The sequence below is a fragment of the Psittacula echo genome (assembly GCF_963264785.1).
Source record: "Psittacula echo genome assembly, chromosome: 4".
Lineage (NCBI taxonomy): Eukaryota > Metazoa > Chordata > Aves > Psittaciformes > Psittacidae > Psittacula > Psittacula echo.
The window spans coordinates 10,683,584-10,710,681 of NC_137738.1; the positions used below are offsets into that span (position 1 = coordinate 10,683,584).

The window sequence follows — 27,098 nt, forward strand, 5'->3', positions numbered from 1 at the left end:
TCTTTTATTTCTACAGCCCTGTTCCAGTCTCTAGCACTGATCAGTTATAACAGCAGCAGCAGATTGCATGTCAGGACACTTTATGAAGTGAGAAATTAGGACTGTTGAAGACTACTTCACAGATGTGTGAACCCAGCAGTAAAGTGAGAATTAGATGTAAATAGTATGTATAATGTTATGAACTGAGCCTGTCTTTGGGTTTGTTTTTTCTTTATTTTTGGATATTGTAACAAGGTGTAGAAAGGGAAACAGTACTAAATTTACAGGATTTCACAGAATTCTGAGGGTATGTCCCCAGCATGATGGTTGTCTTGTTCTCTAGGTAGAAATATGGTGTTTAAAGCAAAACCAATATTGATTCATTCCTCTATTAAGAGATAATGAAGAATATTTATACATGTCTATTCACTATGTATTGTGAAGACAGAAAATGAAATACAGCTCTCTCAGGAGCATTTAGGAACATGGAATTTATGATGTGCTGCAGTTGCGTGTTTATTGTGTACTGTGTTTCATAACGTATGGTGGTCTCACATTTCCATCGCTTTACCTTAATGTATGGCATGCTTCTGGTGCCAAAACATCACACTGGGGGTTATCCACAGGCTACACTGGATTTACGATTTCCTACTTCACCTTTGTATGCCAGAATGTTTTCTGTGTCTTGATAGATAAACGAGCACATCTTGCAGTAAAAATTTATATAGGAATTCCTGGAGCAACCGGTACAAAAGCTGTGGCATGCTATACATTTAATGATAAGACTTTGGCTTTGCATTTATGTTGAATTGTGAAAGGAAGACTGAAATCCCTTTTCTTAACGTAAAATATTTAAAATCAGGCATTAATTGTGCCTAGATTTGATAAGGCTACTTATCAGCCTAGACATGTTTGCACACAGCAGTATCTTCTCATTTAAATTCAATCACAGTCACAAAACAAGCCTGGCTTAGACTAGCTGAAGATATAAACTTCATTTTCATCTCATTAGGCCACCTGGAAGCAACAATCAGCGAGTAGTCCTGACGTCAATGGTCTTTCTACTTCATTAAAATGTTAATTTCATGGCTTTAATTCCCTTTGTAAAACGTGCTGCTGCAGGACACTCTATGCAGATTTATTCTGAAGCAGACAAATCTGCATGCCATATTCCTTTTTTAGTGCCTTAGGTTCTTTCAGATTTTTATTTTTAGCCCTTCCTATTTTTATAAACTGCTGTGAAACTATGATCACCATAACAACCAAAAAGTAAATATTTTCTTAAAACAGCCCTTTGAGAATGTATACTTAAGAATCAGGAATTCAGGGCATCATGCATTTAGTGGTATTTTGCTCGGCTGTTCCCTTTTTCAGTATTCAGAAATGAGGCAGGTATTGTTGCTGGCTAACATTTTCAGGCAGTAGATCATGAAGGGAAAGCATCCTGTAATAAGTCAGAAGCAGCTACGTAGATCAGCTGTAGCATCAACATTTTTAGTTGAGAGCCTACACATATTAGAATGAAATGATGGACTTTTCATCCATTTTAGAATACTTCCTTGATAATATGTACTTCCTCAGCATTTAGTCATCTTCATCTTGCTTTAGGGGATACATTTCTGGTTTTATAGCATACTTCAACATTGTATTGTGTGTCATAGATAGAGTTCAACCATTGATGGTAGAAGTGTGTCTTCAGTACAGGAAAATGAGAAGGTTCATTAAATCTTTTCCCCTTTTACTGTATTCAACTGGTTTTGAAGAGACTGAGTACTACTGTATATTTTTTAAGGTGCTATATAAGCTCTAATTATGTTATAGTATGTCTGTGCTATCTATAGATAGATGTTATCTATACTTCTATTGCAGATGGTAAAACCAGTGTGCAGGGTCTGGATTTCTCAGAACCCACTGCTGATGCAGCTTCCTGATCAGGAGTACTGTGCTCAGCCCGGTGGTTCTGATGACACTCTTGGGTCTGGGCTGGTGTCAAGACTCAACAATACGTCTTCTTGCTCTACACTGGCAGACACTGTCACTTTAGGCTCTGTACAAATCTCACTGAGCCCCCACTGCCAGGTGGTACCAAGGCCTTTTTGTGAAGGACCCTGAATAATGTATGTAGTTTGCCTGATGTTAACCTGGCTGGAGGTGACAGAGACTGCTAAGTCCCAATCCAGCAAATGAAGGAGTTATTTTCCTAAGCACTGGACACATCTGAAGTTTTATCTCTGGGAATCCTAGCCAGATGCCCCTGATAAGCATCTAAGAACAGGTAGTTAATTTGGCCTCATGCCCATCCAGGGACTGCCAGGAGAGCAGTGTAGATGCTGTCTACTACTGTGTACATCTCTGCTAGTTCTCTGGAAGGTGTGTAGCTCAGGGAGCAAAATAGAAATGTGTCCTATAATTGTAACTGAGAAGTAGCCAAAATAGCTTTAAAGATGTGAATACAGTAGACAGCCTTCAGGACCTCCATCAGCTTCCTATTTCAGATTAGCTTAGATAATTTACCAATGAGTCTTAAACCACGTTGGTACCTATTTTGTCACTCTTAGTGTTAAGGGCGAAGTTTTTGAAAGTCAGTGAAGACAGATGGACTGTGGCCAATTCATTTCCATCTTGGGGCTCTTGCCTACAACATTATTTCATCACAGGCAGTGCCATAACTCAATGTACCAGTCAGTTTAAAATGCCAAAGTGTGCCAGGGGTTTACTCTATGGATAGAATTATTCATTCATGCCTGCTGTTGGTGAGAGTGGAGTGATACTATGACGACTTCTCAGATCACAGATTGATCTAGAAAAATATTCCATTTGTAACTTGAGATTTAGGTGTTATTGCAGCAGCATATTCACTCTTCTAACAGTGTTTTGATTTGACATACAATATATCTTAAAAACTCATCAAAGCATTTGTCACTTTGGTGTGCAGTCCACTTAAACACGAGTTACTACAGGTGTTTGAACAGTTGTCTTCAGTTTGCCAAATGAATCTTGTTGTCAGCCTTGACATTTGCAAGGCCATTTCTAGGATAGAGCAACATAGTTAAAGCTACTGTCGTCACTTAATGAGCTTTGGACCGTGGGTTGACGTGGCTTTGGGAGAATAAAAAGATATCTTTGTGTTTTGTATTTCTTTTGCCTCAGTCTCTAATTCTGTGTAGTTCCAAAGATATTCATGTTATAATTGCCTATTGTTTGGTTTGTTTACTTGTTTTTAATGCTTTCAGAAGCAGGGCAGATGGAAGAGTCAGTGGGTGTTAGTTTGTGTCACCACTGCTTAGGCAGAAAACATACTGAGATGAGTGGTGGACTTTGGGTTTCAACATTCATCTTGCCTTCCATCTTTCAAAAAGTAGAGCAAACGTGCTGAAGTCCTCCTTTGCTTGTGCTTGCTTACAGAAAGGTTTTTACCAGAACAACCTCTTAGAGCTAAACTGGCTTTGAACTCAGCCAAGCTGGACACGATTTTTCGTTGCCCCATCATTTATTTGTGAAAGACCATCTGGCAGTTCATCATTCTGCAGCTCTTGAAAAGCCTAACTTTAACTGCACCTCAGATGAGAGATTATGCTCTTCAGGTAAACCTGAACTCTCTCACTGCGTTTGCTGACCTGCCATGTGAATCAGTGGCAATGTCTTTGTTCCCATTTGTAAGGACAGCCTTTTTCCTTCCCACTGGGATGGAAAACAGGAGACATCCGGTTGCTCCTGGCTGATAAAGACATTGTGCTGTACCATGGCAAAGCCTTCTTATGGGCAGTTGAGAGTCCCCTACCAGCTCTGGGCCAGGTCTCTTCCTGACTCTCATTCCTCCAGAGCAGAGGTGCTGGTGCATTTACTGGTGGTCAGGAGGGGTCTTGTCCTTTCCCTCCTGGTTGAACATATCTTCAGCTGTTTGTATCCATAGATCAAATATGAGTGAGAATAGCAATCTTCACCTAAAGTCTGTGCAGATGGTGTCTATCTTGTTCATGGCCATTGAGACTAAATATTGAGACTAGTGAGGCTGAATGTTGACTGGAGTGAACCGTGCTACTTGAGGGAAAATATCAAGGTACTACTGAGGAACATGGAGTTTTATGGGATGTGCTACTGATGTGCATGTTTCCAATCTCTGCTTGCTGTTCTGTACACCTTAAGATCTCCCAGTAGAGGAAGCTGTGTAGCAAGGACTACATGATGCCTTTTGTGCTTTGAGTGGTGAGCCTGGGGGGAGCAATGCGCAGAGACATTGTTTAAGTGGTCTTGAGGGAAAGGTTTCTGACGTTTCTGAACTCAAATGTGTTAGATATATCAAAGTGTATTTATGGAAAACATAGCTCAAGAGGCTCTTCTGCTATGACAAGTAGTTTCTCGCCTTAATTAAGCATTGTCATCTCAGTGCACTCTGTGAAACTTAGGGGGCTTCATTTTTCCCGAGTCAAAATATTTAAGGAAAACAATTGTGTGCTGACAACAATGGGCTTTTTAACTTGCAGGCCATTTGTTTCTGTAATTCCTCTGAAATAATGTGCATTGCTTAAGTTGATTTTATTCATTGTGGTTTAGTTATGTACATATTCATATTTGTGTCAAAAAGCAATGTTAAAAACATTTGTAATGACTGCTCCCAGAGCTTTCTGGCACACAGTGCCAACAGAGTTAAATGCTTTGCAGGAGTTCAGGGTTGGAAGTCTATAGCAGATATTTTCATGAAACCAGTTTTGGGCTTGTGTTCAAAGAGGCCTGTACAACACGGATTTGCAACATTTTCTCATCTGTGACTTCAGCTGCCAGCATGGAGTTGCCTTCTGATCTGTATAAAAAGATACCAGCCCACTGCAGCCCACATCTTTAACATAAAGGTGCAATGCATGGATCATGAGCCTAAACCTGATCATACTTGCCTTTAGCAGAGGGACACATTTGGCTCAGTGTTGGGCCGTTGGGTACTGGGATGGTGTAAAAAGTCTCTGTCAACCTTGTACTTGCAGTACTGAGACCAGATCTGAAGATGACACTGGCCTCTATCTGACACTTTTGCTGTCCTTGAGGTAGGAATTCAGTTTTTACTTCTCAGGCTGGCAGGCTGACAGCATCACACATGTGGAAGTACAAGATGGATGCCTAGAATTCAGCTTCCATCTGGACACAGGAATGACTGTTCAGGCACTCTCAGCAGTCTTTGCTCATTTTCATTCAAAGGATTGACTTTAGTGTAGTTTTTTCTAAGCATCCCTATGAAAAGCAGTTGTTGGAACAAAACTATAAGCAAATAATCTTATTTCTGGAGACAGATCTTTTTGCTGTTATGCATTTAAAATTACTGCAATCCCTCATTTATCTACAAGGCCGTGATGTTTTGTTTTCACAGATCCTATGGCATCCTTTTTTACTTTCCATTGGACTGTCACAATAGCTTCTTATGATACAGCCATTCTCACATCACCAATTAAGTGAGCTGGAGCTGAGGGCATTGATTGGTGGTTCCAGCAGCCACCATCAGAGGAAGCTCATCTGCTCCTTGGCTTCTCCGTGTCACCTGCAGGGTGGAGGAGCAGCTGCTTTCCATGCTTCATTTTTCCTAGTGCTTTACCAGGGAAGGGAAGAAATGTTGTTTGAATTGACACTGTAGAAGAGTGATGCAGGATGAACTGTGCATGTCCTTCACCTTGGATTGAGTGAACAAGGGGGGTAGCAGCTAATCTGTTTGGTCAGCAGAACAGGTCTCCAGTCTCTGGTCTGGAGAACAGTCTTACAAGGAATGGCTGAGGGACCAGGGAGAGAGGTTTTAGTCTGGAGAAGAGAAGGCTCAGGAGGACCTTATTGCTCTCTACAACTGCCTGAAAGGAGGTTGTAGTGATGTGGATGTTGGTCTCTGCTCCCAGGTAACAAGTGATAGAACAAGAGGAAACAGCCTCAAGCTGCACCAGGGGAGGTTTAGATTGGATTTTAGGAACAATTTCTTCATGGAAAGGGCAGTCAGGCATTGGAACAGGCTGCCCAGGGCAGTGGTGGACTCACTATCCCTGGAAGCATTCAGAAAATGTGTAGATGAGGTCCTTGGTGGACATGGCTTAGTGGTGGCCTTGGCAGTGCTGAGGAATGGTTGGACTTGATATTAAAGGTCATTTGTAACCTAGTTGATTCTATGACACTATGATATCACTGGGGGAACCAGTGCCATCAGGATGCAATCAGGAGGATGTTTGGTTTTACAATAATAAAGGCTTGAGCAGCTTTTTGGGATTTATTTAGGAGAGAAAAATAGGAGACAGTTATGTGCCATGGGTACCTGTAGGGTGATGCCTTCTTAAAGAAGTGCATCTCTCGTGAGACCTCACTTGGAGTATTGTGTGCAGTTCTGGTGTCCTCAGCATAAAAAGGACATGGAACTGTTGGAACAAGTCCAGAGGAGGCCACGAGGATGATCAGGAGACTGGAGCACCTCTCATATGAAGATAGGCTGAGAAAGTTGGGGCTGTTCAGCCTGGAGAAGAGAAGGCTGCGTGGAGACCTCATAGCAGCCTTCCAGTATCTGAAGTGGGGCTACAGGGATGCTGGAGAGGGACTCTTCACTAGGGCCTGTAATGATAGGACAAGGGGTAATGGATTCAAACTTAAACAGGGGATGTTTAGATTGGATATAAGGAGGAAGCTCTTTACTGAGAGGGTGGTGAGGCACTGGAATGGGTTGTCCAGGGAAGTTGTGAATGCTCCATCCCTGGCAGTGTTCAAGGCCAAGCTGGACAGAGCCTTGGGTGTCATGGTTTAATGTGAGGTGTCCCTGCCCATGGCAGGGAGGTTGGAACTGGATGATCTTAAGGTCCTTTCCAACCCTAACTATTCTATGATTCTATGATCCTGATCAAGAGTGGTCAGTCCTTCCTGCACACTGTGGATAGGAAGGGCTGGAGGGATTTGTGCTGGTTGCTCTCCCTGTCTGCTCTCCTTCCATAGCAGCTGGGAGGGTGCATGTGTTACATGAGGTTTCTCTATGTGAGGAGGATCCAAAGGCAGTCAGACCTTTCAACTTCATGGCTCCTTTCCACCAGAGGAGCTCCACCAAGTAGCTGCAGTAGGGTTTGGGTCTGATCCCATGTCGTTAGGGAGGAAAGAGCTATATTATCATTATCCTTTTTAGAAACCTTAACCACAGCCTGTGGAGGGATGGCAGTGCTTTATCTGACAAATATGTTACTGTCTTTCATCAGCTGATTATAATCTTGGAAGTTCCAGTGTGGCTGTTTTTCCCCTCTTCTTTTTTACTATTGTGTTTTGTTTAACTTTCCCTAATGAGCCCAGTGAAAAGCAATTGTTCTAAATAAATCATGCGCGCTACAAAGCAGTATATCACAATTAGGTTTCCATTATACTTTAATTGGGCGCTGCATTATTAAATTGATGTCTTTGGCTTCTTCCAGGTCTCAGACTAATCCTGAAACAAATTCCTCTTTGTGGATAAATATTAGTCAGTCGTAATTAAAGAGTATTCATTGGAGTTGCAGCTTTTCATTAAATCCCTTTCTGATTAAGACAGCTCCCCCAAGTACTGGGCTGATTAAATTTAATAAGATTTGTCCACTTGTGTGTATCATGGTCTGGTGGAAACTGTTTTAGCACCAGGGGATTGGGAACAATAAGTTCATATCTCAGTGCAGGCAGTTATGGGTCTAAATGCCTGTTATGTGCTGTATGCTCATATGTGAAGGAAACAAAACCCATGGGAATTGAATTAGTAGTATTAGAGTTGAATATCAAAGGGTTACATTACATCTAGAGGGTTACAGTAAAGAATGGAAGATTAAAGTGTGTTAGAGGCTCTGTTTTGTTGACTATTTCATGTCTAGGGCTTTGTTGTGTAATTGAAACCCAAGTGCTTTTCTGCCCCAAACCGATTTCACTCTGTGAGATGTATAGATGAGCTTGTTTCTAGAGCTGGTTCAGGAACCAGATGTTCCTGACTAAAGGTCTTCTAACAGCAGAGTATGAAATGCTTTTAGAGCAAAATCCTTGTCCTGGGTTTAAAACAAGGTGAAGCAAAAGCATGATGTGGCTTTCTAGTATATATATGCATCAGAAAGAAGTTATAAGCTTTGTAATTTTCTGTGTGCTGAAATTATCCCTTCTTGTCAGGCTGCTGGTGCTGTTCTGCATTCCTCTTGCTTTGTACACAGAAATGAAAACAAACCACTGTGACCAAGAATGGCAATAGCACAAACCGGCGAGGCATGAAATGCGAGAGACTGGCTCAAGATGTCTGTTGAGGCACTCCATCCAAATATTTGAGGTGGCTGCTAGCAGGTGTTTTTTCAACATCTAGTTCATGCTCTATTTTTGGTGCAGGGTACGTTTTCATCTAGTGTTTTGTTTTGGTATAGGCCGTGTTTGTAATAGCACATCTCTCAGAAGTCTGAGGGTGTTTTCAGTTTCTTCTCATGTATCCCAAATACAATGGGTATATCATCTAGACCATCTTTTGTATTGAGAAGAATCCAGGTTGACCCCTAATTCCAGATTCCTCCTCCCAGCGCTGCTGAAGGCTGCACTGACAATGAGTGATGCCTGGGACAGTTGGAAGAGGGCAGGGCTATAAAACAGTGTCAGATCACTAAGCAGCTAAAGAGTACTCTCTAGCGGTTGATTTTGGGTAGTGATAAGAATAGCGAAGTGCACTGAATTAACATAAGGTTACTCATCTATAGCCATTAAAAAAAAGGAAGAAAAATAGAGTAAGGTGAGGAAAGGAAGCTGAACTTTCTATCTTAATTGTAGAAGAGAATAGATATAATACACTAGAAGCCAAGTATAAATTGAGAAGGACCCTGAGAAGAAAGACTTGGGGGTGTTTCACAGTATCACAGTATGCTAGAGATTGGAAGGGACCTCAAAAGATCATCTAGTCCAATCCCCCTGCCGGAGCAGGAATACCTAGATAAGGTTACAGATGAGGATGTTTGTTGATGAGGATTTCACCATTACCCAGCAGTGTGCACTTGCAGCCCAGAAACCAACCATGTCCTGGGCAGCATCAAAAGGAGCATGACCAGCAGGTCGAGGGAGGGGATTCTCCCCCTCTAGTCTGCTCTATACCTTACAATCAAGCATCCAGCTCTGAGGACAGCAACACAAGAGGGACGTGGGCCTGTTGGAGCAAGTCCAGAGAAAATTCCTATCCCACATAATGGCAAATCCTAAACTATTTATATATATATATATTTGAAAAGAGTATAAACAATGATTGTGGATGAATCGGGGAAAATAAATAGCATCTAATAGAATGAGAAGAGAGATTGGGAATGGTAATCCCTTTAATGCTTGTTTTAATTGGGACCCTGAAAGCTAACATATGCTTTTGTGCCACAACATGGCAGTTCATAAATACTGATACTCCAGAAATTCCAGGTTTTAAGCCAGCTGTGTTGTTTACCTAGCAGTAATATCCTGCGACGTTGGGCATCATTGGTATGGCACTTGTGTATGTAAACTGTGCCAGAGTATTTTGCTTTGTTATTAACTCACCAGGCCACTCAGAAATGACAGTGGAAAATGCCGAGGTAACAGCTGAATTCTGGCAGAAGTGGATTACCTCGAATGGGGATGTGTTTTCTTTTGTTGAGATTGATGCTTAATTCCATCTGTGTTGGAGAGAGATTGTTCATCCAGGCGGAGAGCAAAGAAATGTACAGCGGTGGATTACGTCTTTCTCAGATTCCCAGTGATTTCAAATGCCCAACAAGCAGCAGAGGAATTAGGTGGACAGTCTGTTACATTAAAGATAAGAATAAGCTCTGTGTGTTTGTGTGTGTATGATTTATTTTAAGGGTATTTGATGTCTTTCTTTTGCATAATTGTCATCATACTTAGCCTTCCAGAAATACTCGCATGAAATAAATAAGCTGTTTCCTAAATTTATGTACATTTGACTGTCTAGCAAGACCTCATGACAAGGTAGTGTACACGTGATGCTTTTTAGAAAGATTTCTATACTGCAGAAGGATTACTATACTGCAGTATAGTATATTATCTTCATTTCAAGCATAATTGTCATTCTTGTCTGTTGGTTGTTTGCCAGGAAATTCATGTTAGAGCTTCGTGGAGTTGGAGAGTCGCATACCAATGCCTCTCATGTTATATGAAATATCATTTTTCTGTATGAAAAAGTGGTGGTATACTATAAGCCTAGAAACAACATGTTTTCTCCTTCCTAACATATAACATACCTATGAAAACCAAATTCCATATGTGTATGTAGAGCAGACTTGTACGGAAGGAAGGAAGAGAGCAGATATGCGAGTGAAAGAATAAACATGGCATTTTTGTTATCTGGGTTTGATAAATATAGTTTGGGAATGATAGGGTGAAGAATGGTGAGTCAGTTATGCCTGGTCATCCCTAGTGACTGAAAATAACTTGTTATTCCAACCCTTTTATCCCTGAGCTCCCTCCTCTCCACATATTTTTGTATTTTATTTATAGCTCGACCAGCTTTTGCTTTGCAATCTGTAAAATAACCCTTCAGAGCCAGGGAGGGAAGACCAAAGGGCAGCAGCCCCCAGGCAGTCTTGCGGATGGAGGCACTGGGTTGACCTGTATCCTGTTGCGATGGCTGCGTCTCCCCTCTCTCCTGCACACCCTTCCCTCACCTGCTCAGAGATGTGTCTTAAATGAGCAAACTCATTTCCTGCAGTCATTAGTTGGTTTGTGTTGACAGCAGTATGCAGGAGCCATGTGCAGTGCTTCAGATGAGCTGCCTGTGGCTTTGGTAGCATCTGGGTTGGAGGGCCCGTGCTCAGGGCTGTGGCAAGACAGATAGAGTAAAACCTTAATGGAGGTTGTAAACTGTTCTGAAATGCATGAAATCCATCCCCACAGCCCATACTTGTATTTATCCCATAAAGCATAGCTGTGCAAACCATGCCTGCAGTAATTATGAGCTAAATCTATTGTATTTTGCTTTGGCTCAATGTGTGCTTAAGTATTTTTGTACAGTTTAATCCATGAACTAAGAATCGGTTTAGCACTGGATATATCTTAACTTATAATACACATCTTGATCTGCTCTTAGCTTTCCCAGTTTTCCCACAGCACTTCTGTTACCATAACGGAACTACACTGTGTCTCCCTTCTGGTATTAGCTCAGATTTGGTTTGGAGAGGAGGAAGGGAGCTAGCAGGTTTCTCTGCTGAAGAAAAGGGGATCCCTTGTATTCAAATAGAAGAGGACAGATCTACTTCTGCCATCATAGTATCACTGGTTTATAGTCCTGCAAAGAATCACACAAGAGGCATTTAAGTTGACTAGATTTTATTGGCATGACAAGTTCGGTGTAGTGATGCTGATTAAAAGAAGGTAGAAATTTGTGTACATTATTGTTTGCTTAGCTGCAGTCCTCATTTTTTTTACTTACAGAGAGCGGAGAGACATGTTAAAGCAACAAATGAGAACCTGACTAGCAGACACCAGCCTGGGGTGGGAGGATCTCAGGCTCTGTCACAAGGGAGAGTGGAAAAACTGTCCCATAGCTTGTTTGTTTGCCATGATTCAACTGGGGCTCAGAAACCTCTCATAGATGGTTTGCCAGGCCGTATTCTCCTTGCCTGGAAGGCATTTCCTGGAAACCAGGGAGTGGTACTTGCCAACTTCCCTTTACCATTTCAGCAGGTCTGGTGTGAGGTGGCTGCCCAGTTTAGCTGTGGTGGCTCAGCATTGACTTTTGCATTGGAGAATGGTGGGGTTTGCATCTCAACCCTGTTGCGCATCACTTTGAATCTTACCCAAGTGCCATCCTGGGACACTCGCTGTAGCTTGCTGGCTCTGTTGCCTTCTAGGATATGGCAAAGGGCTTTGTAATGCTTAATAAACAGGCTGAATATCGGCTCTCACAAAGAGGCTGTAGCTGCAAGAAAGGATGTAGTCTTTGGAGGCATAAAAATGGAAACCGAGTGGGCATGTTAGCACTAGATGTCTGCGTACAGACTTAATGAGGCCATTTTGGAAAACTCTACCTAGTTCCAGCACCCACACTTTGAAAAGTATGGTGAAATATTAGAAGAGATTCAGAGAGCTCAAAAGGGATTTGAGCTTTTAAAAACAAGCTTCATTTTGACATTTCAGGAGCTTGGTAGGTTTACTTTGTTCAGGAGCAACTTCTGAGGCTAGCAGACCAAACGGACACTTACCCACATGAGCATGGACAGCTCTTTAATTTAGCCAAGTTATATGGTCAGGAAGTAAAAGTATAAATATGATGTAGTCATACACATACCGCCCTCCCATTAATTAAAGGAATTGTCAATCTCATGTTAAAAGCTTGAAGGCATTCTACATAAGCGCCTGTGGCCTGTGTTATTTAGGAGATCAGATTAGATGATGATAACGTTCCTGTCTAGTCTTTAAATAATTAAAGGAGGTGTTTGCAGAGATTTCAAAGTCAAGCAGGTCCCCTCCCTAACAACTTTAGTTAGTGGTATTGTTTTACACATTAATGAGACGGGGCATTAGGTAGTAGAACTATGTGATTTCAATGTATTTTATCAAATGAGTTAAGTGCATGTGATGATTGCTGATAGCTATGAGGGCGTCCTTATATCTCTTGATCTTTGCACCAGCCAGGCTGGAGGTACCTTGTAGATCCCAGTAGTCCTCTAACTCCTCTATGGGGTGCCCAGAGCACATTTCCTTCCTGCTGGGGAGCAGGAAGCAGCCAGGGCTGCCCCTTCCCCAGGCTCCCACCCTCAAGGACAAGAGGTGCAGCTTCCTTAACACCTTTGTGTTGGCAGGTGGAAGGTCTTCCTCTCTCCTTGTGTCACAATACTGGTGAAAGTCAGAGAGCTAGAGAAAGAATTGTATGCAGGATCGCTCTTCTCTGTTAATCAAGGCCAGCATTATCATTCTGTCTTTTTTTGTTTGCTTGATTGCTACACTTACCCAAAAAAGATTTCCAATAACTACTGAGTTGAAAGTGATTTAGATTAACCCTGGCTGACACTGCTGCTTTAAAGAGGGCTGCCTGAAGTTCTACATCTTCACAAGGATGATACTTCCCAGGAGGAGCTGTAAATCCTTGAAGCTACTCCCTCCTGTTACAGTATCCTCAAAGAAAAATGACTCAAATCTCAGGAGCTAAGACAGTAATATTTCCCAGTAAGCAGTTTTAGATGGCTTTTGTTTTAATGTCCAAAGATGTATCTTTGTTTCAAAGGTAATGTACAATACTCAGATTTAGTGGAACATAGCTAGTTTCTTCTACTTGTTTCCATCTCTGCCTTGATTATGTTGCTGATCAGTTTATTTACAGAAATGCCAGGCATCCTCCTGTAGAGTTCCCAAGGACGTGTATATAAAGTTGAGGATATTAAGGGATGGGTCAGGGAGTTGCAGCCAGCGTATTAAACAATAGCCTGGAAATGCAGAGCTGTGTGATGAAGGAACCAGTTATATTATGGTGTGGAATGAAATGAATGGGCCTCACATATTTCACAGAATAGCTTATTTAAAGGTGGTCATGAATATTTTGTTGTGAGAACATCTCAGTCTACCTCTTCCCGTTCTGGCTCAACAGCTCATCACGTGCTGTTCTGGGATGTACTGTGGTTAAGAATAGCGTCTTCTCTGCTGGATCAATGCGGGGGAAGAGACTATAATCCTTGTAAGATTTAAAGTAATTTCAGTGATAGCTAAAGTAGGACAAATTACAACTGCTGAGATTCTTGCTAGGGATGGAAATGCATAATGGCACTGTTAATGCCAAGGAGACTTGGCTGTCTGTTCACCTTCCAGACTGCTGAGAGTCTGAGCAGTTCATTGCATGGATTTGCCTAGGGCCCATCCTCATTTTTGGCTCACTGATGGCCATTTTGGCTTTAAAAGCTTCTGTTCTGAATCATCATTTTGGACCATAGTCACTGCTTATATAGATCCCTTTGTTTCTCCGTGAGCTTGCTTAGCATTGTGCAGTCCAGGGTTTGAGCAAGAAAGTGTCCTTGTCATTGACATGAACCAGAACTGAGGAATGAGCACTGCTTGAGCTCCTGAGCCATGCTCATAGCAGAGGGTAATAGGTCCATCCCCAACCTCCTGATTATGTTGTGGGGCTGAGCATCGCTTCTAGCAGTTTTCACCAACTGCAGCTCCCTTGCAATATTCTCTTGGTAAATGTGTTTAGAAGAAGCTGAAAATAGTTTAATCCTGCCTTTTACATTCATGCTGGGGTTTTTCTCCCCTAAAATACTGTGCTGACATGGTACTATTGAACACACACAATTAAAAGTAATTTTCAGTTCAGCCGCGACATCTTTATTTTGAACCTATTAAGAGGCTGATGGTTGTAAAGTTTTTATAATAGGTTGAGAGATAACATGTTTGTCAGCACACATGCAAAGGAGCACGAGGGTACAAGGGCAGGCAGGGCAAACCCCAAAACCCAGATGGACAAACAGAACCTCTATCCCAACTCAATAAGGGCTGTCCCAGGGGAGCTGCAGCCCGTGAGTCAATGGGAGAGGCTCCTGTCCATCACCTTACAGACTGAGGGGCCTTGCTGCTTGTGGGACTCTTTAGATGATGCCCAGGAGGAGTGTTTATGGCTTGTACAAGATTTATTTATGGGATATTTAGGGAAGGAACCAAAAGTGGGAAAAATGAATGGTTCAGTGTGGTTTGGGAGGAGCAAGTTCGGGAAAATAGAGAAATAAGGAGTAAGAGGGGTTGGTCCCATGTAACTGGGGGTGGTCAGTAGACTTGCCTGGATATGCCTTGCACCTGATCAACCCAGCCTGCCTCATCTTCTCATTAAACCCTATTTCTAACTATTTTCTGGAGTAAGGGAACTCTGTGGTTGTGTGTGTGAGGGCTACCAGATGCTGCAGCTTCTAACATAGAATAAAAAAAGAATCCTGATGCAACAGCTAGTGTAGTGAAAGAAAATGTCCTCATTTTTCCATGTAAATGTTTTTTAAAAGAAAGCATCTTTCTGTGATGCTGTTGATTTGGTCATGAGCCTGGTACGTTCTTCCTCTGCCACCTCTGAGTGCAATGCCCAAAGCAACCAGCTGTGCATTGGAATTGCTTGAAGAACTCGAAATAGAAATAACTTTGATTGGAGCACAGAAAGAAAAGGAAAAAGTGTTTAAAAAGAAAAGGAACAGTGCTTTTGAGTCATTTTATCATCCCAAAATGGAGACCGCCTCTTGGATTAATCATCATCTGCATGTTTTGAAGTTTATAGCTGCTTAACAACAGTTGCACATAAACTTTATATTCACTCCCAAGAACTGTAGCAAGGTTTCCTTTCCTGAGGTGCTTTTATAAAGCGTAAGACAGAATAGTGTTTATCGGTATGAAGGATATATGGTCGTCCTACTGCAGGAAGAAGGTCTTGAGACTGTGAAGCTACTGAAACTGGTGTGTCTCTGTCCTGAAGAGCTGGGCTACCTCCCTGACATCTTAGCTTTAATGGCAGTTTCATAGCTTAACTAGATTTCAGATGCAAAACTGTGAACATTACTCGATTTCCTCTGTCCTTCATCCCTTCCCCAATGGGATGTGGATAAAGAAGATCCCTTAGATTTCACTAAAAACATTGCAATAACTGCTTTGTCTACCAACAGCTTCTCTGACCTATGAACAAATACACTTGCTTACTTCATTTCTGACCCACTGGAGCAGAGTGATGTGGCTTCCTTTAGGGCAATTTCTTCTTACAATGTGCAGAAACAGATTTTTTAAAGTAGATCCTTAAATTCAGGTGGGAAATCAGTGTCAGCTCTGCATCTTCACTTTCCTTTGCTGGTTGACTGCCACATTGCTATTGATCAGCTCTTAGGTATCTTCAGACTGCAAAGGCAAGAAGTTTAAGTTTAGAGGGAAATGGAGACGGTAAAGATGCTCTAGGCAAGGATGCAGGTTCAAAACTGCCTGATTAGATCTAGCCTAAGGGAATTTTGTCCCTGCTCACAAATGGTCTACCTTCATCTGCTACGGTAACTTTTCTTCTTTTTTGCAGATTTCCTTGTAGCACGTTTGTCAGTGGTGCGCTGACCCTGGCCATATTGAAAGATGCCATTGATAAATCAGCAGAGACCCATAGAATCATAGAATGGTTTGGGTTGGAAGGGACCTTAAAGATCATTTAGTTCTAAGATCATGCAGAACCTTTTTGTTCAAGTGTGCAGTGTGGATCCCGCAGCTTTACTGCACCTAACACTAGCAGGATATGCTTCTTTCAGCAGCTGTAGAAAACTGATTGAAGCTGGTCCTCTCCACATGCTTGCCTTGCCAGGGAATTACAGCTTCTGGCTGCCATTTGTGTGGAGTTTTTAAATATGTATGACCCAAACAAGGGGCCTGTTGAGAAAGGCTCTAATTTTCGTGCGTATGAAACCTGGTATTCTGTTCTTCTCTCTTTCTGATGTTTCTGTGCTTTCAGATATGCTAAATCTACCTTTGAAGTTTCATTTCTTCTTATGTAGAATACACTTTAATAGGTGAACCTTGCAGCTGGGGATTAGGAGATACTGGTTCAAGTTTGGACACACCAGTTCATGTAATCATCCTTTGCCTTGGTTTCTGCATTTGTAATGCAGAAAGGGTAATGTCCACCCTCCTGTACGTGGCTTTTTGAGCTTTGCTCTGGGTGACTAATTTAGAAGCCACAGTGTAGTGTGGGCCTTCTACAGTCTGGTGTGAAGCCCTGCTGGAAGGTATCTGTCTGGGGATGCTACAGATCCATAGGTAATGAGCAGAGGCTTCCCCATTTCTGATCAGGAATTCACGGGAAGAAATATATCTGCATGGTGAAGAGATCAGAGCAGCTGTGTGTGTGTGTGCAGGGAGTCCTGCCCAGTCCTGCCAGTGCCACTTGTACAGAGTCAAAAATCTGTGTCTTAAGCAAATCTGATGGCCTGTTGCCTGTGATCTGCATGCCAGTGGTCCTTATGAGTAATGCCTTGGTTCTTCAAGAGCATTTGCAATGGCAGACTAGCTGCCATTGCAAGACACAAATGACTGCGTGGTGGGTGAGAAACTCACGTGGCCAAAACCCCTTCTCATAGAAGACTTTTTTCATATAAGGCTCTCAGGAAGGCTGAACCTTCCTGGCCTCCTTCTTGAGATAAAGTGCATAGGTTTTATGTGTCACTAGGATCTGGGGAGTTATAGACAGTTATAAGAGACGGATGTATCTTACAAGCATATGTAGCAGCCCTTCGCCACACTGGGCCAGGAATTAGGGGATGTCTGTCCTGTAGGATGACTGTAATTCCTTCTGAAGTATTTGGTGTAGAGAGAGGAAAGCTGTTCTCAAAATAAAAATGCTTTGTGCTAAGGTGCAGCAGGCTGGCTATCGTTTCCTTCTGTAAGGACTGGGTTTCTAAGACACATTCAATTCTGGAAGAAGATCTGACAGGTTTTACCTGTGCAGAATACAGTGTTTCTCTGCTTTGATAGAATGTGATCCCATAGCTGGACTAAAGCTGGAGTATTGAGTTTGCTCTGACAGACCTCTTAGGAGCCATTCATAGCTCTTTAAAAACCCAAGCAACCTGCCACAAACCTGTCCAAGAGAGATTGCTGTAAGACAGCAGAGTTATAAAATACTCCTAAAGGCTGAATAGGGATTTTCCCCCTCTTGTGATATTTGAAGTTGAACTTTAGATACATCATTTTGAACATGGCCTTTTAAAGTAACTTTCTGTTCTGTCCCTGTCATTTTCAGAGCTGTAAAGGAAAGACAAAATGCCAAGGGAGGGGAGCAAATGAAAAGAGGGAGCAGGGCGAAAGAGTAGGTGTTGATCATCTTTGCAAGAGGTGACATCAGCTATGAGAACAAAAGTCTTCAATCGCTGCAACTGGAGACAGCTTTTAGTCTCCAATTCTATTTTGCCCTGAGCCAGCCAGGCAAATAAAAACAGCAGCATAAATCACTGCTGGCAGAACTTCACAGTTATGCAACATCCAGTGCACCAGGCACCTATTTTTAGATCAGTTTTACACTAGAAGAATTTACTTTATGAAATCTAAAAAGAATGTCTGGTCAGAGGCTGGGGGATAGCGAGGGTATTTAGAGAATGCAAAGTGTAAAAACACCTACTACAGAGATGCACAAAGTGTAAAAATACTTAGTACAAAGATAGCAAACCCCACTTTGGCGATAGTGATATCCTTTCAAGAGTGTTGGCTTGATCAGGTGAGGTAATAAGAGTTTGGTTTTTAATAAAGAGGGGTTTTTTTATCAGTATTCCCTGGAATTTCTAATCCAGAATTGCTGTTTAAATGTTAACTATACTCACTTAAAGCTGGGCTTCTCTACCATTTATGCTGTACTTTTGTCTTTACCAGATCTGAGATGCAGTAAGCAGCAGCTCACCTCCTTACAATAGTGACTGGTCATACTTTAAGCAATTCTGTTAATTGGAGTTCTCTGCAAAGCTGGCTGAGCCACAGAGATATTCCTCATCCTTTATGAGATATTCTAGATTTAATCAGCTCCTGATACTTAGCTGGTATATGTTTCACCTATGTTTTCTTAATCTTCAGTGCGTATGCTGCTTGCTCCAGATCAAACTGAATCTTTTTCAGTGTTCACAGGAGCATACACTAAATTATATTTCATTAGTTAAAAGCAATTTCAGCTTGCAGCACAGGTATGAGTAACTGAAGATCAGTCTCACATACTGTGCTCTTTATCCAAGAATGCATATGCATCTTCTCTCCTTTAAATTGGATTCTAAGCTCTTACTCACTGCTGTAATTTCATGATAGTTTGTACTGTGTACGGTTTTGTTCTCAAAGTTTCGTGCTCAGATTTGGAACAGATAATGACTGGGAAGCGTTTGACCTTTCAGCCTTCAGAGATTTTAGCAGATACAACATACTCTGCATAGCTGATGTACCTTGGGGATTTCTGCCGCAATTTGGGCAGTTTTCAGTCATGCCTTGAAGTGAATTAATGTTCTGACCGCTGCATGATCTGTACTGATTATTTTCTTTCCCCTCCAAACTTTTCTGTAGGTGACAATCTCGATGCCATCCATGACATAACTGTGGCATACCCCCAAAACATTCCTCAAACAGAGAAGCACCTTTTGAATGGAAACTTCCCAAAGGAGATTCACTTCCACATCCAGAGATACCCCATAGAAACAGTCCCCATTTCTAAGGAGGAGCTGCAGCTTTGGTGCCGGAAACGTTGGGAAGAGAAAGAGGAGAGACTTCGACACTTCTATGAAGGTGGAAAATGCTTCAGTGCAACAGGGCAAAGCATTATTCCACCGTGTAAATCTGAGCTCAGGGTCCTCGCGGTCAAGTGCATCTCGCTCCTGTATTGGACAGTGTTCCCGCTGGGTATGCTTGCACTGCTGTACCTCTACAGCTTTGCACAATGGTATTTTGCAGCCATGATCATCTTTTTTGTTGTGCAGCAAAAGATATTTGGTGGGCTGGAACTAATTGAACTCGCTTGTCATCGATATTTTAAAAAGCAACAGAAAATTCATGACATGAAAGTAAAAAGCAATTAGTTCTGGGGTAGAGAAAGAGGTAAAAATGGGTGGAGATGTCCTGTGAATTTTATGCACAGGGAAGAATTTTTGCATGAGAATTGTCTTTTCCTATTGCCATTGTTAGACATTTGCACTTGATTCTGTGAAGAGAAAGAAAAATGTTAGTTACTGCTACACGTGAAAATGGTAGTTTTTATCTCTGAATGTAATTTCAACACTGCTCTTGCAAGCAGCTAGCAACTGCATTCTGCTGTAATTAGCAAACAAATTGCTGGATTATTGAACAATCATAAGGACATTAATAAATGTGACATGCACTGAACTTTCATGTAGAAACCCAAGCTGTCCAGCTAAGAGAGACAGATATATGATTTCTGTATGATCACGCTGTTGTAAAGTAAGCCCTGGGTTTGGAAATGATGTTTTGATGGTAGGAGGAAGGAGGACAGATTGTTTCTTTTTTCTATTTCAAGTATTCAGACTTCTTATTTTAAAACAATATTTTTGCATAAGCTTTTCCAAACACTACTGAACCTACCACTGTTCAACCACACTGGCTTGGTCACCAGCAGGATTTTTAAGCTTTGCAGCCTTGTTTGTAGTACAGAAAACAGTGCTGGCTTTGCCTCCACTGAAGTCTCAACTGATTATTTCATAGACCTGTGCAGCTAAGTTTTGATTTCTTAATGTTTCGTACTGTTTTCATCTCCCTGATAGCTGTGGGAGACTTGTTCTACTGTAGTACACGGAGCTGTGGGATAGGGGAGCTGGTTTTTTGTTGGTTTATTGTTTTCTTTTTCTTGTAGAGGCAAAAATAAGCCCCTGTCTCTGAGTAGCTGGCAGATATTTCTCCAAAAGTTCTCCTTGTAGACATTGTTTGGTCGAAAACATTTTATTTATTTTTCAGGCTAGGCAAGATACCTTTTTTGAAGCATTTATGTTGATTTTTACATTGCTTCCTTAGGCATTTCAAGTGTCCATATGGATGAGTAGGAAGACTGTTCGTCCCATGTGTGTCAGCCAGACTGGTTGAAATGCATCTGATGCAATGGTTGTCTCTTTACAGGCACAAGGGATGGGTTTCAGACTTAGCACAGCACAGGGAGCTTGAGCTGCACCTTCCATTGCAGTATTGTCTTTGATTGCCTGATGCCATCATTGCTTTTCCAACCTCCTTTGCAATTGCTGGGGTTTTTTTGGGGGGCTCCCATTATAGCACTTTCCCCTACTTTCATGACATTCAGAAAATCCAAAGGCTTAAACTCAGACAAGGCACTTTCAAGCATGTTCCTTGTCATATATAATAAGCGTAATATTCGTGCTCACATAATAAAAGACCTAAACATTGCCAGCACTTCAGAGGCACTTCAGGTTAAACCTCAAAAGTGTTAGACCACTTGATCAACTGTATTGCTATAAAACGTTCCTGACTTACTCAGTATTTGTTGTTTATTGCATGAAGGCTTGGTTGAGCTAAACCGAGATGGCCTGGCTCCATCTGTTGGGTGACATTGCCATGAAATGTGAAAGTACAGAGTCTGATGAATATCTCAAGCATTGGGTCAGCATGGGAGACACATCTGTTTTCTTCTAAATTACAACACTAGGCATGTTTGTCTAATGTGTTTGTATCAAGGACCATTTCTTGAACCAATCACCAGCTTCTATTCAACCGTCCCTTACAAGGTGACAAGTACTTTTTAATCTACGTTTCTAATAACATTGTTTATTATGGGGGAAGTACTTGAAGCCATCTGGGTTACTCTGGGTTTTTTAGTCCCCTTTTTCAATAAATAAACCTAGGTTTATATTTAGGGTTATGTTTCTTAATGTTTTTTTTCATATTGATAGTTGATAACTGACAACTGATGTTTCATTGTCATGAGTGGAAGGAGGCCCTTTCTGCACTATGAGGACTTCTTAAAGCAGAATTCTGTGATATCAGAGGCATGGTTGCAGCTTAAATCTTCATAGCCTGGTTCTGCTTCACCTGATAACGCTGCTTTGATGCAGTTCCTTGCACATCAGATAACTCGTTGCAAGGGAAAACCTAAAAACCTCATTTATGGTTAAGGCAGAGGAGACCCAGAAGGCTTCTTCTAGTCTGTCCTGAGCCACAGCTGTACTTTCATACCAGGAGTAACCATGGCCAGCCTACTCCAACAGCCTTAACACAGTCTTCAGGAATGACTTTGGAGAACAGGTTATATATGTTGGTGACATAAATACCAGCTACACTTATCTCAGTCAGTCAGAGAACTTCGTGGTACCACCAAATGTATCAGAAAAATCAGTGTGAGTCTTGGTCATGGAGCGGTGGGAGATTTTCATCTGTATGTGATTAGATGCAATCCAGCATTGACTCTTACAAGGGGTTTTCTCCCAGCTGAAGCCAAACATATAATGTGGTGAACATCCTGCAAATCTGTAATCCATCCTCCTCTCTCATGTATTTGGATTAAAGAAGAACGATCTTCTTGTCAGCTGGTAATATCACATCTGCAGTGCCTGACTCCATGATGTGGGGCAGCACATGGTAAGTGAAGACTCCTCCTCTCACAGGCAAGGATGCTGGCTTTGTGACTGACATAGATTTTCAGATTATGTGCATCAATTTCCATCTTAATCAGAAATACAAGATGGGAAAAGAATGACTGAAACTGAAAAAGCTTTGTGGATATAGAAACTTCTTTGTTTACAAAGTGGTTAAGGAACTGGGGAAAGATCTTTCCATGAATGCTTTTTTCCCTCTTTGGTCAAAATGTAGCTCTTTACTCAAAAGGTTCTTAATGTACTCATTTTTTTATAGACTGTTTTGTTCCTACACTTTTTCCCTCTTTGAAGTATACTAAGATGGCACTTAGGGACATGGTTTAGTGATGGACTTGGCAGTGTTAGGTTTACAATTGGATTCGATGATCTTAAAGGTCTTTTCCAGCCTAAATGATTCTATGATTCTATGCCAGGTAAATCACTCAGTGCTGTTGGGTTAAAGGTGCTGATACTCCAAGAATCACACACACCCCTCTTCCATGGGATGCAATTGGCACCAAGACTCGTCTCACTCATTAGGTCACTTCCTCTCATAGTCCCAGCAGCAGCAGTGCTCAACAGCAACTGTCCTGTCTATGGGACTTACAGGTCTTGCTATGTCTTGCTTTCATCATTTGAGATCAGTGATGTGCTTTGTAAAGACACTACTCTTGTTTGCTCAATCAGATGTTTCCTCATCAGCATCAGGGGTTTCTTTCTCTCTGCTCAGAAGGTTGAAATCCTGCCATCTGTGTGTGTCATATGCATAGTGGGATGTCAGACCAAGACATTTCTCTCTTGGCTTCAAAGCTAAAAGGCCCAAAGCTGGTCTGAGAGGTGTTGTCTTGATCATACAAACATAGTTCCTGATTTTATGCATTGCATCAATCTGTGTTGTTTAAAAAAAATCTGTGTTTTTATAACTGGATTTTATATGTACACTCAGTGAAAGGAAACACCAGGATACTACAAACCTACAGAAAGCCTTAGTTTTCAGAGTTCACTGATTATATTAGAATGGTTTAACCATGTACCAGTTACTCTACAGCAACAATAAAGACCTGAAGCATCAAATGTTTAATTTTGCCATTTTCCTTGTACTGCATGACATATTCTGTATGGACTCATAAAGAACAAACTTTGTGTTCAATCATATGCTGTGTCTTGGGCAGATGGGTGTCTGTGTGCTCCACCTGTGGTTTATGGCTGATGGGGCAGTGTGACTCCCTTCTCTCCATGGGAGGCTGGAAGGGGGCAGCTGGCTGTACTCTCTCTTCTACCCTCTTCATATAATGGAGACCTTTGAGTGTGCAAGAGGTACATCTCACTTTGAACCTGCTTTGCTGCTTAACCACTATTGTTAATAATGGCTCGAAAGAGTATGTCAGGTAGTGCTGTGTAGGGAAGTCCTGCATTTTAGCTGCATCCTCTGAAGACCCATGTAATTACTGACACAAGAAATGAGCTATTGCAAGTTGCACGTTCTTTAATGTAACGTCAGATCACAGGCTCTTAATTTCTCTCTCCATTGAGGACTGTGTTTCCAAGGTGTTGTGCTCCCCATTACCTAACAGGAAATAGCCTTGCTGTGACTGCCACAGCCCTATAAAACACCTGCATCTCCAGCAGGCAGCATGTGGCAGAAAGACTACAAGAAATGGATATCCTGCTAGCAGTTTTTACAGCTGGAGATGGTAATCTGCAATGTCTACATATGCTCTGAGCCTTCAAATCAGTCCCCACAAGTCCAAATGAGCCATGCTCTGTATTGAGTGGCTTGTCTCTCTGAAAAGATGGCTATCACTTCTTCCTTGTTTCCTCAGAGCACAAATATGCAATGAAGAAATCGATTTCTCTGTCTTACCTGCCATTATAGCAAATAATAGTAATGGAGGCCAAAGCTTTCACCCTCCAGCTGCCCCAGACACCTCCTTTGCGGTTCAATACAGCAGGGAAAAGGTTGTCTTAAATTCCTGAGGACTTCGAATCAGACCGCAGGCTGCCTCAACCAGAAACTATTCCCTGGAGCGGGGAGCACAGTCTGTGCTTATAACGTGCTTGAGTGACGCTCATCCTGGAGAGGGTTTGTGCTGAGGCACACAAGAGGCAGAGCTCACCTCTGTCCTTGCTGGGCCTCTCAGAAGCCCCAGCATCTGTAGCAGGAGTGGAGATAGGCCCTGAATTTTTAAGGAGATGTCTTTGGTTTATTCCAGTCTGGCCCCCATGTGGTTCATTATCCCATTTTCTGGCGTTATTTGTGTCAGGTTTTCTTTGGTGGTGGGATATGCAGGGTGCTGACAGGAGCTGGAGCAAAAGACAGCCTGTGTTTTCTCAGACAGGCATTGCTGCTCTCGGGAGAAGAAGAAGGGTGTTTGCTCCTTCTGAGATCCTTCACGCTGGGCTGCATGAGAGAGGCAGGCACAGGGGCTGGTGTGAGTGTGATGGTTTTGGTGGTCAGCACCCTCTTCCCTCAATTTCTCTTTCCAGCTTGCTTGTCAGAGGGAGGAGGCAAGAGCCCCTTTCACCTTCATGCAGGGAGCAGGGAAGCACCATCAGCCTTCCCAAAGGGAAGAGCTCCGGGAGCTTAGGCCTTAGCCTTGCTTCTGCATCCACAGGACAACACCTAGCAGAGGAGGATAAGCTGCTGCAGGGTGCAAGAACATGAGAAGATGCTGCAGTTGCTTTCTGCAGAGCCATAACCTGGCGTGAGCATCATCAAGGTTTTGCCGTCTACCTCCTTGCACTATTTCATTGCCTGCCTTTGAGGCTTGCCCTGCTGCTTGAGCTGCTGTGTGCCTAGTGAGAGAGGAATGATTGCTGGTTGACACGGAACCCAAAGGGAAGGGGATTGTTAGGGATAATGGGATAGAGGTGCTGGGGAATGTGTTGGCTCCTGCCAGTGCTGGGTACTGCTGATTGGGAGTGTGTCATCTTGATCTGGAGGCTGAAGGAAAAGGTCTACAGGAAGAGACTTTATTTACTTAGACATGTTGAGAGAAAATGGAGAGGGTAAGAACATGCTCCATAGGATAGTTCACAGTGGGACTCACGGACTGCCCCAGAAAGAACCTCTTTATGTGTTCAAGGCCAGGTTGGATGGGGCTTGGAGCAATCTGGTCTAGTGGAAGGTGTCCCTGCCCATGGCAGGGGGTTGGAACTGGATGAGCTTTAAGGTCCTTTCCAGCCCAAACCAGTTTGGGATTCTATGATTCTCCCTGGCAATGAGTTGCCTCACTGTCCTCCTCACCACTGCAGTTAGATTTCCTTCCAGATAATCCACTGCAATGATTCAAGTGGAGATGTTCACTCTGGTGAGTCCACAGGTTTTCTTCCTGCAGCTTTGCACTCCCTTCCCAGTGCTGTTCAAAGAGCTCCTTGAAGCTCTTCTCTGCACTCATTTCACTTGAGAAATGCCCCTTTTATAGCTACTTTAAGGGAAGGTTCACACTTCCCTGGGGCTTTCCTCAGTGCTTTGTGATGGACACATAACATCAGAACCAATGGATCGGCCTCAGGGTCATGGCAGGGAAACCTTTCTTCTGCTGTGAGGGCAGGAGGGGTTCCCCTCCCAGCACACAGGTCTGGTTAGGTTGGACTAACATACCCGGCACCCATACTATGGGGAGGTGTGGAGATGAGCTTGCACTGCTTCTAACAGGCCCTAAAAACAAACCCTGGAGGAACAGAGCCAGCCATTTAAAGGAAATGCTCAAAACAACCTCTTTTGGCAGAAAACAAAACTTCTCTGATTCCTTTCTTGCTTTATGCCTGCCTTTTCCTCCCTACCTCCCTCCCAGGAGCAAGAGAGGAGAAGGTCTGGGGACACCCTCTAAGCTTCAGTTGCTCAAAGCAGGAGAACACGATCCTGGAGCTGCTGTGTTACGTGGATCAAGGTGTGCTGCCAGGTCCACGAGGCAGGAGTTGAGGGGTGCTTCACACCACAGGCTCCTTGCATTTGCCTGCCCCTGGAGAGACCCACAAGGAGAAGGGGCCAGATCCAGTTGCTCAGTTGGTTCATCTTGCTGGATTGTTGCGTGAACATTGAGAGGTCCTCATGGCCAGCACAAGGACAATGGGACACAGAGCATCACCCTGCAAGACCCCAGTGCTTCATCCACCAGCTGGAAGGTGAAGAGGAGCGCCTGGGAAAGGTGGAGCTGTGCACAGACCTGCTGGCTGACAGCCCTCGAAGATGCTGTGAGTAATGTGGGCTCTGGCAAGGGGCGGTGCACAGGCAGCACTTACTGATAGCCACAGATGTGTCCGGCACGAGGCACTAACACGTATGGGTTTGAGGCTGCACATCCAACTTGGGAAAGGTATTATTCCTGCTCCCCGAGGCCTTGGCTGGGAGCGAGTCCCACCATTGCGGGCAGGACAGCACGGGACACAGCTGACCCTTAGCTGCTGGGGTAATGTCACATTGCCCCAGCAGTGAGGACTGGGTTATTTCCTTCCAGATACAGTAACTCAGCTCCCTGCCCATTCCCATCCATGGGAGTTCATCGTGGTAATTCAGTGAGGTTTTGCCTGACATGGGCGAGAGGGGGCTGATGTTCAGCTGTGATCTCTGATCAACACTCTCTGTTCCTGTCCCACACCGCCTGTGTAGTCCCAGAGGTGGGGAGCCTCAGCCTACACACCCAGCCTGGCTTTAAAGTAAGATGCTGAAGCTCTAGGAGCAATCTGGCTGCACAGAGCTCAGTGTGGGCTGATCTGCCCCACTCTCCACAGGGAGATGACTTTCTCCATCCTCTGCTGCCATGGCCAGACTGCTCTCCCATACAACAACTGAAAAGCCCACTGGGGGGTCTCGGCTAACCTCTTCTGCAGCAGGAAGGCTGATGGGGCATCGCTTTCCTTCCCAGCCACTGGTGAAGAGCAGTGATGGAGGCAGGAGTTCAGCTGGACGCATATGACCTCTGCTGCCTTCTCTATTTCCACAGCAAGATGAGCTGCCGGGAGCAGGGTCGCAGGGTAGCTTGCTCAGACCTCTGTACTCTATCACTTCGGCTCTTGCAGCTGTAAGAGGGCAAACTTGACCTTGTGGTCATTCAGGGCTCAAGTGTCACACACCCAGTGGGCATCTCCAGCCTCCTT

The 27,098-nt window shown here is 43.1% G+C and overlaps 1 protein-coding gene across 4 annotated transcripts in view; it reads left to right on the forward strand.

The window, feature by feature from the left end:
- LCLAT1 (lysocardiolipin acyltransferase 1) overlaps window positions 1–23,056 on the forward strand; it is a 126,886-nt gene extending 103,830 nt beyond the window's left edge. For all 4 annotated transcript variants that reach the window (XM_080614531.1, XM_080614532.1, XM_080614534.1 and 1 more), the window contains one exon: window positions 18,976–23,056. In XM_080614531.1, the coding sequence (XP_080470657.1) occupies window positions 18,976–19,484 (509 nt within the window). In that variant the 3' untranslated portion in view covers window positions 19,485–23,056. The remainder of the gene's footprint in view (window positions 1–18,975) is intronic.
- The last annotated feature ends 4,042 nt before the right edge of the window (window positions 23,057–27,098 follow it).